At 34.2% G+C, this 15,182-nt stretch overlaps 2 protein-coding genes across 2 annotated transcripts in view; both read right to left on the bottom strand.

The window, feature by feature from the left end:
• Window positions 1-511: 511 nt before the first annotated feature.
• On the bottom strand, window positions 512-4,334 carry LOC107673889 (pyroglutamylated RFamide peptide receptor-like). Its single transcript, XM_016467698.1, has 6 exons — window positions 3,932-4,334; window positions 3,221-3,379; window positions 2,997-3,058; window positions 2,115-2,344; window positions 989-1,086; window positions 512-906 (listed from the first exon to the last, which is right to left on the bottom strand). Exons 1-6 carry the CDS (start codon window positions 4,269-4,271, stop codon window positions 563-565), a joined length of 1,233 nt encoding a protein of 410 aa, XP_016323184.1. The 5' UTR covers window positions 4,272-4,334; the 3' UTR covers window positions 512-562.
• A 6,814-nt stretch (window positions 4,335-11,148) lies between these two features.
• Window positions 11,149-15,182, bottom strand: part of LOC107673876 (paladin-like) — a 20,115-nt gene continuing 16,081 nt past the window's right edge. The window contains exons 19-20 of the mRNA XM_016467681.1: window positions 14,579-14,734; window positions 11,149-11,684 (exon numbers count right to left, since the gene is read on the bottom strand). Of these exons, the coding sequence (XP_016323167.1) occupies window positions 11,535-11,684; window positions 14,579-14,734 (306 nt within the window). The 3' untranslated portion in view covers window positions 11,149-11,534. The remainder of the gene's footprint in view (window positions 11,685-14,578; window positions 14,735-15,182) is intronic.

The following is a 15,182-nucleotide window of genomic DNA, read 5'->3' as shown; positions in this document are numbered from 1 at the left end:
TTTGAACAGTGTGTGTGTGTGTGTGTGTGTGTATATACATACATTACAGATACATCTTGGATGCATCAATTGCTCTCAGCAGATTCTCTCCTCCAAAAATGACAGAGATGTTTGCATTTTTGATCTTGCAGATTGCACTTGATCAACTACATTTATTCTGGGCACGACAGAGAAGTCTTCTTCTTGTCTGGAAGACTTACAAACTTCTGTTGTCCTCATTTGTAAGTTGCTTTGGATAAAAGCGTCTGCTAAATGACTAAATAAATAAAAATAAATAAACATCATGGATGTTCAAAGGATCATGTGACTCTGAAGTAATGAATGCTGCATATTCAAAATATATTAAAATATAAAACTGTTATTTTAAAATGTAATAGTAGGCTACTTAGCAATATTACTGTTTATACTGCATTTTTATTTATTTATTTTTGACACAAGAATACAGCCTTGATGAGCATAAAAGACAAAATCTTATTGACTCCAAACTTTTGAACAGTGTGTGTGTGTGTGTGTGTGTGTATATACATACATTACAGATACATCTTGGATGCATCAATTGCTCTCAGCAGATTCTCTCCTCCAAAAATGACAGAGATGTTTGCATTTTTGATCTTGCAGATTGCACTTGATCAACTACATTTATTCTGGGCACGACAGAGAAGTCTTCTTCTTGTCTGGAAGACTTACAAAAAAGTACCTTGTCCTTTGTCGTTTCGTCCTTCACATCCACACGTTGACTGGACCGCCGAATGCAAAAGGGAAAGGTGGACATGCAGTTCTTCTGGAAGTTCTCATTCATGAAAGCATAAATAATAGGGTTGCTGAATGAATTTGAAAAACCTATGGCCTGTGCAACAGCAATAATCATATTGACTGTGATGTCATCATACGTCTTGTTCAGGTAACCTGGAGACAACAAAATGAAGCTGAAATTTGAAAGAGACTGTAATGTGCACAGACATATTACCGGACACTTTGTTTTTCTTACTGTATTCAAACAGCATATGAACTGTATGAAAAGGTGCCCAGCAGACAGTAAACAGCACAACAATGGTGACCATCATCTTGATGGCCCTTCGCTTCTTTCTGTTGCATAAAGAGAAAGGATTGCATAATGAGTAATCATTAGCAGTTTTTAGTGTTTAGTCCCTTACACACTACCAGTCAAAAGTTTGGAATATATATATTTTTTTTTTATGTTTTTGAAAATAGTCTCTTATGCATTCATTTGATTACAAAATATGATTTAACATAAATATGATGTTTTCTTTTTGTTATATTTTAAAATGTAATTTATTCCTGTGATGGCAAAGCTGAATTTTAGCAGCCATTACTCCAGTCTTCAGTGTCACATGATCCTTCAGAAATCATTCTAATATGCTGATTTGCTGCTCATAAAACATTGCTTATAATTATCAATGTTGAAAACAATTGTCCTGCTTAATATTTCTGTGAAAACCATTATACTTTTTTCAGGATTCAGGATTTTTTTTCAAAATTCTTTGATGAATAGAAAGTTCAAAAGAACGTTATTTGAAACAAATATTTTTTTGTAACATTAACATATAAAAAAATGTCTTTACTGTTACTTTAGATCAATTTAATGTGTCCTTGCTTTTTATTTCGTACTTACTCCAAACGAATGGTAATGTATCACAGTTTCCAATAAAAAATATTAAGCAACAAAAATGGCTTTCAGCATTGATATTAATTACAAATGTTTCTTGAGCACCAAATTATCATGTTAGAATGATTTCTGAAGGATCAACTGAAACTGAAGACTGGAGTAATGCCTGTTGAAAATTCAACTTTGCCATCACAGAAATAAATTACATTAGTAAATACATAAAAATATAAAAGTTATTATTATTATTATTATTATTATTACAGTTATTATTGTAATTATATTTCACAATATTACAGTATTCACTGCAGCCTTGGTGAGCATAAGAGACGTCTTTAAAGAACATTACAAAATCTTAATCATTCCTAACTTTTAACTGTAGTGTATATTGTTAAGAAAACATTATAAAACTACAAATAGCTGTTTAGATTAGAGATTGAGATTTAATTAAAAAAAAGCATGCGCTGAGAAAGTACAAAAAAAAAATTACCTGGATATTTTGCTGACCTCCCTTTGGTTCATGGCATTGAGCACTGAAGAGTCTCCAACTTGTTTGCGAATCCAGAGCTCAATACCAATTCTGGTGTAGAGTAGCAGCATGGCTGCAAGAGGCAGGAGGAAGAGGAACACTAGAATAAAAGTAGCATACTGCTTCCTGTGGGCACTCCAGCGCTCCTGACAGCACACATGATGGAGATCATATAGAAAATCATATTTCACCTGCACACAGAAGGAAAGAACAGAGAGATTTGAAATAACGGATTAGAATATGGAAACCATTATCACTATAGCTGTAGCATATGAAATGGACCAGTGTTATTATGTGAATAATCTAAAATATATATACTTTTTGCCTTGGACCAGAAGGCACGTGACAGCTTCTAACAAGCTAAATTGACGTGACATAGCCAAGTATGGTGTCCCACGAATTTGTGCTCTGCATTTAACCCATCCAAGTGCACACACACAGCAGGAAACCATTATCACTATAGCTGTAGCATATGAAATGGACCAGTGTTATTATGTGAATAATCTAAAATATATATACTTTTTGCCTTGGACCAGAAGGCACGTGACAGCTTCTAACAAGCTAAATTGACGTGACATAGCCAAGTATGGTGTCCCACGAATTTGTGCTCTGCATTTAACCCATCCAAGTGCGCACACACAGCAGTGAGTAGTGAACACACGCACACACACACACACACACACACACAGTGAGCACACACCCGGAGCAGTAAACCCTGGGGAAATTTTCAAGTATACAGAACCCAGACTGCAAGCTAACTAATGTTTCGACAAGTTGGATGTGGATTTTTGAATGTTCTGAAAGCTTCAAATGGAATATTTCAGCCAAAAATCAGATTAGTACCTCTAAATGTTGAACAAAGAGCATTGGAGATCCAACCAGCATGGCTGCGATCCAGACAACCCCTGACAGAGAATGAAAACACTATTATTCAGATGCTTTATGCATAGATGTGGAATGCAAATTATGCATGATCTAATATTTCAAAAATGAATTAAATTTGAAATGGATACTCAAAAAAAAAAAAAAAAACCTATGAAGGATATTGGTTGTCAGAAACTACTCACCCAGCATTCTGTATGCTCTTTGTGGCGTGCACTGTCTTTTGATTTTCAGAGGGTGTACAATCCCCTGGTACCTCTCCACAGCGATGCAGGTCATTGTGAGAATGCCAGTCACAATAGCAGTGGTCTGAACAAAGGGAACTGTTTTGCACACCAACACACCTACAAACACGTAAATGTTTAAAGAGTAAACTTCCTGAGACAGTCTTTTGACAATGATAAGGTCAAAGAAAAGCCAACTAGAGCCTACAACCATTTGTCCAGTTATTTAAAAATACTTTGAGAACAACAGTTCATATAAAAAATTAGTTGCGTATATCTTATCAATATGTTTTTAGTTTCTGAACTATTGTGGGGTTTATTGTCAACATTTTTTAGATGGTTTTATTCAGAAATTGTAAAAATGATGTCTCATTAAAATGAAAAGGGGGGGGGGAGTTTATATAAATACTTTGGATCTATCATTGTTATTATTTCCTTCGATTTTGTTTTAATATATTAATATTTGAAAAACTTTTATCTGCCAAGTAGTCAGAGACAGTGAGGCATAATAAACATGCAGGAAGATATTTTGTTGTCCTGTGATGAGTTTAGTCCCTAAATAAAAATAAATAAATAATTACAACAACATATTGCAAGCGCACAGAACATGCATATCCTTGCGAACTCCTGCGAACTGTTTTATAATAACAATGCTTTATAAGCGACACTCACCCCCGAACCATTCAGAAGAGATGTTCTGCAGCAGAGTGAATGAGATGCAGAAGAAAGATATCAGGAGGTCGCTGACGGCTAGAGAGCAGATGAAAATATTTGTGGCGGTCTGGATCCCGCGCGTTCTTAAGACAGTATAGACAACCAGACTATTGCCAATGAGAGCCAGGAGAAAAATCACAGTGTACACAATAACAAATATAGTTTTGGCGCTGGCCGGTAACTCAGGTATGTAAACCAACGGCTGAATCTCATACGTCTTAATAAACTCCTGACGAGTAAGATTGTAAAACTGTAGTAGTTGCTCCAACACTTCGGGAGTAATTTTCGTATCCCCCATGTATAAAGCTTGTCTTTAAAAGCGGGACGAAAAAAATCAAAGTTTTACAAAGCGCAGGCTGGTGAGTCAGTGTAGCCTACAGAAGCTGCTCTGCTGCCGTTCCGCGTCTCTTCACACTGAAGCAGCAGCAGCTCCCTTGCTGCGGAGTAGCCTATTTTATGTGACACATCATCGGCGGTGTGTCAAAACCTAAAGTGAGTCGTCTTCCCTAACCCTTTAGAGACGCCTATGACGCCCAAGCATGCTGTCTATGAAGGCAGTTTACTAAGTTTGGAGACAGCCATGTGCTCAGTAGAATCCATACATATTGTATAAAATGCCTGATCACTTGCACAATATAATCTCAAAAAAACATGCACACTTTTTTCACCTTTGCAGAAAACAAAAACAAAATATGAAACATATAATGACGGACAAAGAATAAAAGTGGTAGATAAAAATAAAATATTTATAATGTAGCTAATTAATATACCACTACTACATTATTGAGATAATCTCTTGAGATAATAATAATAATTATTATTATTATTAATTACCTCTCCACAGATAGTAATCTGTGATATAGTAATCTATAATTGATAATAATAATAATAATAATTATTATTATTATTATTAATTATTAATAAACTTATGTGATTACATTTATTTTTGTGATATTTACCTTTATTGAATTGTATATTGTGAATACATATGATTCTTGAGATAGGACAACACTTTACTTTAAAAAAGGAACATTTTTATTTGGAAATGAGTGAGAGATTATCTCAAGAATGTTGTAGTATTCATTGTATTTTTTTTTTTATTCAACTTTTTTTCTTCATTTTGCCATCTGTTTTATCAGCACGAGGCTGATAGCTTACATAAATGTAACTTCATACAGAGTTCACTTTTTTCATCACTAACTTGTGGCTGTTTGGCACGGCAGTCAATATTCTGTAGAGATCCTTATCAAGAAGCTGTCCAAATAATTTCTGTTTCCATCAAATTATAAATTAAGCAAACGTGTCAAGACATTTAGCTCAAGATACGAGTGGAGAACTCTGGAGGACACACAGCTGCTGACACATGCTGGTGCAGCTCACAGAAAGATGCTTTTGCTTATATGAATATGCATCTGTTTTGCTCTAGCTGCTTCACATTTTTACATACACTGTAAAAAAAATTCCGTAAAATTTACGGTAAAAAACCGGCAGCTGTGGTTGCCGGAATTTTACCGTAAAAAATACGGTAGCAACGTTTTAGGTTTTACGGATTTAACTTAAATTTACAGTTAAATACCGTATTTTCATTAACTGATATAATGTTAATATACCAACCTATTGACGTACTGAAATCTGTTTTGCACCTTTGTAATACACTGATAACCACCAAATGCAGGCGGTGATGAGAAAGTCACATGATGAACCAAAGCCCATCACAAGCAGCTTTTAAATAATAACATATATAGAAGGTGCACAGTGTCATTCACACAAACACCAAACACCATCATGGTAACACACATGAAACTGAAATAATGCAATAAACATTAATTTAACAACATTAGGTGTAACACACAACCCTAATATACAAAACTGATAAGAAAAAACTAAGAAGAAACATAGTTATTTCAACAAAAAAACATCAAATTTGAAATGTAACGCAGGGAATTCTGGGAATGTCAATTTACGGTTATTCACTGTAAATTATATGGTCTTTTTCACTTCCAAAAACGGTATACTACCGTAAAATTTATGTCCAATACATGTAATGTCCAATACAGTTTTTCACCGTATATAGTAGGGGAATTTACCGTTAACCATTTAACAGGTTTTTACTGTAGCATTTTTACAGTCTTTTACCGTTAAATTCACGGTAATTTTTTACAGTGTATCCTGACCAAACAGTCTCAATTTTAACATTTTACAATTGACTTTGTAGTTCATTGTACTGAGTTGGACAATAGTTCTCTTTTCATCTAAAACCAACCTACATATTTTCCTGTTTATGGGACAGTCACAAATAGGCTATTTGAATTATCTGAAACTAAAAACCCATGTTAGACCAACAGAATATTCCAAAAAGTGGCCCTGACTAGTCAAACATAGTTGTCTGAAGAAAGAATTTCATATTGAACAATATTGCGGAAATGTTATGGGTTTGTGAGTTCCCAGCATACATTGCATCATGAATAAATCATCCGGTTACTGTTAACGGATTATTGTTTTCCTGTTTGCTGACTTTATTCAAATGTTGCCTTGAATGGGTCATTGTGCATTTATTGAACAAACAAATTTAGAATTACGAAACAAATACTAAGGATCATTTTAAGACAACAGCTGAGAGAACTTAAATGCATCATTTTAGGTACAAATGAGAATGAATCTATTATAAATGTATCAAGGCAAAGATCTTCACGTTCATCAGCCCTTGGTGAACCTATGGAGTGTGGAGGTCTTGAATGAAGACAAATATGTTGTGTGGCTTTTATCGCTGGGGTCTGTGATGAGGTGAGTATTACCAAGGAACCAGTCAATAATCTCAAACTTTCACAATAGAACCTTGACAACCACCAAGAGCAGCTTTTGCATCATTAGTGGTTCTTTGTATATTAGCAGTCTTTATTAGGCAGGGTAAGTGCAAATCTGACAATGACAGTTATAAGCCTTAGAAAAAAGGTAAGTTTTTAACTTGGATTTAAATTCAGATTCTGAAGAGATATGGATATTATAGGCTAAAGCACATGATCAGTGACAGAAAACAATTGAATTTGGGTTAAAATGGATAAAAAAATATGGCAGTCAGCAAGCACCATGCATTTACAAAAATTTCCAATAATATAAACTCCCTTTTAGGTTTTACCCATAACAATGTATATAATAAACTTAAATGACCAATTTGTAAAATGACCCCATGACAACCACACTACCATTCAAAAGTTTGGGGTCAGCAATTTTTAAATAATATTATTATTATTTTAATAATTATTATACTTTTATTTAGCAAGGAAAAAAGTGAAAGTGAAAGTAAAAACATTTAATATGTTATAATACATATATATGTAAAATGCTGTTCTTTTGAACTTTCTATTCATCAAAGAACCCTGAATTTAAAATATATTGATAATAAGAAGGGTTTTGTGAGCACCAAATCAGCATAGAATGATTTCTGTTATTTTAAATTGTAATATTTCACAACATTACTCTTTTACTATATGTTCTATCAAATAAATGCTGCCAATTGAAACATTAAAATCAGCCTAATCAGCCCTAAACTTTTGATCAATAATGTATATTTCCATATTTATCACAAAATTGCATGATGAAACTTTGACATATTCATAAAGATGATAATTCATAATGAAATTACACATTATTCTTAATCATGTCCTTTTAGATGTACTTATATTTTTAAATATGATCTTTTTCATGTGTCACATTAATTACCACTGAATGAGGCTTTGACATGTAACATCATATCAGAACACAACATTGTATTATGGCTGAAAGCCTCTCTCAATTGGAAATTGCTACAAAGCAGTTTGGGGCCATCAACAAACTGTAGCACTAATGAGAAGTCATCTGTGGAAGTGTGTTCAGGTCCTGCTCTGCTGTCTGAGGGAGCATGGGGTCATAAAATGTGTATCACTAAACCTCAATGGATGTCTTGTAAGCTACAAGAGCAGATCATTATACAGTATATGAAGCAATGCCCTGCTCATACATTCATTTCCCAGATTCATTTAATTAGAGGTTGCAGAGCATTTGTACTTGTATTAATTATGCTATAATATTCTGATGAGCCTTCAAGGGATTAGAATAAATTTGGGATCAAAGTGCTCTTGTGTGTTTGGATCTGAAAGTGCTTCTCATTGTTTAACATGGATGAGGATCATGCATATAATCAGCATCTTAAAATCAGAAAAGTAGGTGTTTAATTAGTTGACTACAGAGGAGTGAAGACTTTATTCATCTCATGAAATGCTCTCTCATTACTTTCAGTCTTCTGAACAAAAGAACTGGATTAGACATTTCTCAGACAAAACTGCAAGTCTCTATAAACTGCTACTGTTTGCACAGTATTTCTTGTATTTATTATAACTTTATTGACATTTACATTTCAACAAAATCACCAGATGGAGTGCCCTTGATAGCCACCAGAGGGCACTCCATCCCATACCTTTGCCACTCTATCCTGGACTACATTTCCCATAACCCATTGCCCGGACTCATCATGCCTGATTGTTTTCACCTGTTGCTCGTTACCTCTGCCTATATAAGCCTGGTGTTTTCAGTCACTCTTTGTGAATTTTTTTCCATTTGTCTTTTTTGTTTTTACCCTGGGATGCCCATCTTGAGGTAACTAGAGGTTACGCCAGCTCCAGTGTGCAGGGGTCTGCATCCTCTCTTCACAGGTGTTGGGTCACAGAAAGACTTCAGATGAAGTCCTGCAAGGACCCCAGATGACGCCAACTTGAATCGATATTTACAACTGCCAAAATTTGTTCATTTGTTCATAATCATTATGATCACACTTGTACAAATCGCTTTAATGAGCTTCTGCCTGAAGTTAATTCATGGTAGCTAACTGTATGATTCTATTATTTTGAACTGTTCGTTTGTGAAGAGGGGTGCTGCTATGCCACCAAATGGAGTGCCCTTGATAGCCACCAGAGGGCACTCCATCCCATAACTTTGCCACTCTATCCTGGACTACATTTCCTATAACCCCTTGCCCTGACTCATGCCTGATTGTTTTCACCTGTTGCTCATTACCTCTGCCTATATAAGCCTGGTGTTTTCAGTCACACTTTGTGAAGTCTTCCATGTGTCACAGCTGTAGTTCTAAGCCTTTTATCCTGGTTCTCTCGTGTCTTGTTTTCCTGGTTCTTTATATTTTGCCAGTTTATCTGGATTACTGTTTGCCTCAGCCCTGAAAACTGTAATTGTTTCGGATTGCTTAGTGTTTGACCCCATGTTTTGTCTACGATTGTGGATTACCCTTTAATAAACTACTGCACTTGGATCCTCAGACTTTGTGTCCCTGTGCAGTTTTGTGACAGTTCCCTATTATATTGTGCCCTGAAATTATATGAAAACTGAAAGTACACAGGTCATTGGAATGTATGGATAGTTGTACTTAGACTGTGGCATGAAGGAAAAATGGAAAAACTACTAACAATAGTTTTCAAGGACTAGTTCACCCAAAAAGGGTTCAGGCCATCCAATGTAGACAAGTTTGTTTCTTCACTGGACAATAAAATGGACAAATTTGGCATTACATCGCTCACCAGTGGATCCTCTGCAGTGAATGGGTGCCATCAGAATGAGAGTTCAAACAGCTGATAAAAACATGAGAATAATCCACAAGTAATTGACAACCCCACTTCATCAATGAATGTTTTGTGACGCAAAACTCTGCATGTTTGTAATAAACACATCCATCATTAAGACATTTTTAACTTCAAACCATTGCTTCCTCAAGTCATATAATATTGCTTCCAGTGAAAGAGTCATCTTGTTTGAATCAGGAGAGAAATATGCACAGATCAACCACCGTTTATGAGCGAAAACAGTTCTAAACATATGTGAGTGAGAACAAGATGGACTTTATTTTAGCTGTTAAGAGTTATTTTGACTATTATGACAAGAATTGCCAATAAAAATTTGTTTTTTTTCCTACCTCCTGATATACAGACACAATCGCACTATGCCTTATAAGTGTCAAGGTGCTTATAGATTTGGAACTGATGTTGAACGTATTTTTTCATATACGCAGGATATATCTGGAAGCATTTCACAACAGCTGTCACTGCCTCACAACCAAATATAAAAGGCTGTTATATGATTTAGCTGAGATGGTGAGAAAGTGTTTGTGCCCTCAAATTGATGGAATATCAGAAAAAAGAAAAAAAAAACATCTCAAAATAACTTAAAATAACTGCCAAAATAAAAAGACATTCTAAAAACTGAGGATTGGATAAAGCTGAGTCCAGAGAAAATAAGAGAATCCAAGAATAAAACAGACAAAATGTTCAGTCTCCACAGTGAAGCACTGGTTTCCTGACACAAGCTACAGGGTAGTTTATAATCATGATATGAGACAGAGCTACGAATAACAAGACAATGCTGGTAGGACACTACAGATACAGTATGTATGAGATACAGTTTCTCCAAAGCACATCTTCAACACTTCACTGTTCTTGAGTGCCAAGCAGAATTAATTTTACCGTGCCCACAGTCCTCTACACACAGACAGATCAGAGACATGAGCCTGGAAACGGGGAAAGAAACAAGACATATTCTGTGCCTTTAAAACGGTATGAGTTGTTTCTCCCTATACACCTACACCTTTTACATAAGGGAAAATCCATAAATGAGGATGAAGACAAAAATGTAATCCAAATTAATGTCACTTGTTTTCATTCAGGTTTAAGCATTACACAGCCTTGCATTCTAATTGGGTATTTCTTTAATGAACTACAATTATTAATTTTTTTGCATACTTGATTTTGATGGGCCAATCTCATCCAGATAATACAGTCAGGCGGTGATTATTGCAAACTTAGAACCTGTCAGAAATCGGAAAGTGTAAAACTAATTTTAAACCTGACATATTTTTAAGACTGAAGTCTAGACGAGGAACAGCAGGTTTTTATGTACAATTCAAGTCTGAAGGACAAGAAGGATAGAAATGACGTCAATGACATCCGTTTGCTCAGTCTAAAACTTAAGGCTATTCAAAACATTCGAGCTGAGCAATTTTTTTCCCTATTAGTTCAATCAACTGAATGGAATTATTAAATGATCCTTAATGGGCTCTACTGGACAAATAACACAACTAAACAGTTTTTTCTAATGATTGAAGCAAATTGTTCAAACAATATGTATAAAAAGAGTAATTTAATAACAAACATTTACATTTACATGAATGCAAATGATCATCCAGCAAGACCGTCACATTAAGTAAAATCTCAAGTAATTAAATGTTTTATATACAAATGAGGTGACATTTTTATAACAGTGTGCAAATGTACCTTTTAAAGGTCAGCATTAAAACTTTTATTAGCATTAATGTGTGGTTTATTAGGTTAACAATTTTCTGTGTTTGTTGTCTTATATTTTACGAGGACAAAATATAACACTGCCAAGCTAAAGATAGAGTCAAACATGTAAATAAGATAACAGGATGCATTAAATCACTTGATTTAATGAGTCTGACAGAAATTGTAATAAAAAAATATTTATGAAATGCGAGTCAGCAATTAGTTCAACATACTGTGCCTTTCTAAATAAGTTGCCCTCGCATGGGAATAAACTGGACACTGTGTGGGAGCCAGCGGAAACGGAACCTTGCCATCGGAGAGTCGTCAGGGTTCTCAAACTCAGAAAAGCCCAGATGGTTGAGGATGGCATACACACCAGCTCTAGCCGCCACCTGCAAACCAGCAAAACTCATGCATTTCAAACACTTGAACAATAAAAGGAGTGATACTCCATTACTTAATATTTGCTTAATATAATAATATATATATATATATATATATATAAGTGGGGATTACTGCAAGCTGTACACTTATGTGAATAAGTGGTGCAACTGCTCACTTGTCCTGAAAGGTTGGCAGGATGACAGTGAAATGCTTTTGTGGTCTTGACAGAATATTAAACTGGTGCATTTTCAATGTACTTCACAACTGAATAAATCTTATTCAATAAAAGCTTTCATAAAAACCTATAAAGTGCTTCACCAGCTAAATCTACCTTAAGAACAACTTTGACTTTTTCTTTGTAAATCTGAGGACAGACTGTTTAGTGGGCAAATGAGGTGATAATCTCTTGCTTAACAATTCAAGCTCAACTATATCTGTTAGAGCAGAGTTCTTCAAACCAGCATCTAATCAAATAAATACACCACCCTTCAAAAGCTACGTTTTTTTTTGAAAGAAAGAAATCAATACTTTTATTCAGCACTCACAGAAAAGACATTTATAATGGTACAAAAGATTTCTATTTCAAATATAGAAATAAATATAATTTATTTCTTATAATTATATAATATATGTTACATGATCAGACAACAACCTCCTGGACAGCAACCAATCTGGCTTCAGAAGTGGACATTTGACCGAGATTGCCTTGCTCTCATTTGTTGAAGCCCTAAGACTAGCAAGAGCGGCTTCCAAATCTTCTATATCATTCTGATGATTTATTAAAAAGGTATCTTGTCTCACTTTTTTCTGTGTATTTATTATACCATTTTAACGTTTATTTATAGTTTTTATTGATTTTATATATATATTACTTATATTGAATATTTAGTTTTATTTTTTGTGTTTAATTTTAATTTTAGTTAAAGTTCTAGTAACTTTGTGCTTTGTGTGTGTGTGTGTGTGTGTATATATGTATGTATATATATATATATATATATATATATATATATATATACTGTATATATAAATACATTGATACATGTACTGTTATGTTTAATGCAATTATATTTACATAATTTGATATTATTTCTATTTAATTTTTCATTCTGCTTTCTAAAGGTGGAAAATCATGAGATTACTCATGGTTATTTTTTTCTTTTCAATGCCATAGTTTTCAACAGTATAAATAAGAAAACACTAGGTGACTTACAGTCTTCCAATTATCTTGTACCCCGTCAATCTGAGGATAAAAGCTGAGGCTATAAACTAAGGTTTGACTCAGGAAACCTCTGAATGAGACAGAATACATTTACAACTTCATATTGACAGACTGACATTTTCCCATGAATGTTTCATGGAACTCAGAACTATGTTTAGATGCAGTACAGTGAGCCTGAGGAGTGTTCAGCCATTCATCTTTCCACAAGGCACTGGTCTGCTGCACCATGGGTGTCCTCCCATCAGCTTCTCAAGGGTACAGAAATATTTTAACTGTAGATAGGCTTGTGTGTTGAGTATGAATGGCAGGTTATACCTGTATCTTTCTTCAGACTGAAAGTGAACTTAGTGTAAAGTCACTTAATGAAAGTGTAACTATTTTTTAAGAAGATATCTTTAAAACAGCACACTTTATCTTGATGTTTTCAACAGAAACAAGGTCATCAGTACTCAAAAAGGCTGATCAGTGATTAATGCACTTTTTGCTATTTTTGTGTTAACAAACTCACATTCCAAACGCAGGAGACCACATTTTGAAGCTGTTTTTCTTTTCTTTTTTATTTAAACCAGGAAATAAAGTTTTAGTGTTTTGTAAAACTGAAAACAAAGAAAAGGGTCACACTTTATTTTAAGGTCCAATTCCCTCAATTAACAAACCATTAACTACAACTTTTGCCTCAATACTCTACTAATTTGCTGTGCTGCTTATTAATAGTTAATAAGGAAGTTGTTACGTTTAGGCATTTGGTAGGATTAGGGATGTAGAATATGGTCATGCAGAATATGTGCTTTATTAGTACTAATAAACAGCCAATATGTTAATAATAGGCATGCTAATAAGCAACTAGTTAATAGTGAGAATTGGTCCCTATACTAAAGTGCTACCAAGAAAATTTATGAGGTAAAATGAACAAGAAATATTGAGAGTTCTGCCCTCTTAGTAGGCCACTGCAACTACTGAAAAAAATACTGAAAGTAATGAGTAGTAAGTTTAGATGTGGTCATAATGTCTGATATAACTGAGCTCTGAATTCTCTGATGATAAATTGCTATATTTTTATTTTATTTAAGATATGTGACCCTGGACCACAAAACCAGTCTTAAGTGTCAATTTTTCAAAATTGAGATTTATACATCATCTGAAAGCGGAAAAAATAAGCTTTCCATTGATGTATGGTTTGTTAGGATAGGACAATATTCGGCCGAGATACAACTATTTGAAAATCTGGAATCTGAGGAAATTGCCTTTAAAGTTATCCAAATGAAGTCCTTAGTAATGCATATTACTGATCAAAAATTAAGTTTTGATATATTTACAGTAGGAAATTTACAAAATATCTTCATGGAACATGATCTTTACTTAATATCCTAATGATTTTTGGCATAAAAGAAAAATTATTTTGACCCATACAATGTATTTTTGGCTATTGCTAAAAATATACCCTAGTGACTTAAGACTGGTTTTGTGGTCCAGGGACACATATGGGGTTTTTTGGGAAAAAAAAAAAACATTTAAATTTTATTCTGAAATAAAATAATTTTTATTTTATATGTATATTTTTTATATTCAATTTTTTTTTGTTATTCCACGGTTAGTCGATTAAAATACACAATTACATAAGCATGAACAGCTTGCAGGTGATATGTTTTTTCCCCCAAAGTAAGCAAGTGAGTCAGGCTTCACCTGGTACATCCACTGGCTGAAGGATCGCCTCCAGGAGTCTTTCTTCTCCAGGTGGAGGTAGCAGTTGAACAGGGTGAGATAAATGTAACGCTCGAGGTACTGCAGGCTCCTTAACCGCAACCACTGAGCATCAGCCTCTGATTTAGCCATCTTAATCTAAAGAGGAAGAAATGCCAGTGAACTCATTGTTATTCCTCTAGTTTCCCTCTTATTTTTGACAAAATGCTGATGGCACGAAATAATCAGCTGTTCGTTAATTTTTTTAAGATTATAATTTCAGGTATTATCTTCAATATCCATTCACTTTGATAAGTTTTGGTATAAGCAGCCTTCTGAGATCTACACAAACAAGTGATTACATCAATATTTGCATTGCTTGGTTGACTATATACATATTACATATTTCTGCTTTTAACAAATTGTGTTCCTTAGTAATCTATTGAACCTCTACTTTTTTTTTTTTATTAGATAATTTACAAAAATATGTTTGAAAAAAGGCCTCAATAATGTCACATGCAAATGATTTACCCAGCAGAAAATGAATTAACTATTTTTCACCTTTTCCATGTTTTATCAACAGAGACAGTAAGTGAGATGACAGGAA

This window comes from Sinocyclocheilus anshuiensis, unplaced genomic scaffold (genome assembly GCF_001515605.1).
Source record: "Sinocyclocheilus anshuiensis isolate Anshui unplaced genomic scaffold, SAMN03320099.WGS_v1.1 scaffold292, whole genome shotgun sequence".
In the NCBI taxonomy this organism is placed as follows: Eukaryota; Metazoa; Chordata; class Actinopteri; order Cypriniformes; family Cyprinidae; genus Sinocyclocheilus; species Sinocyclocheilus anshuiensis.
This window is presented reverse-complemented; position numbering and strand designations above follow the sequence as displayed.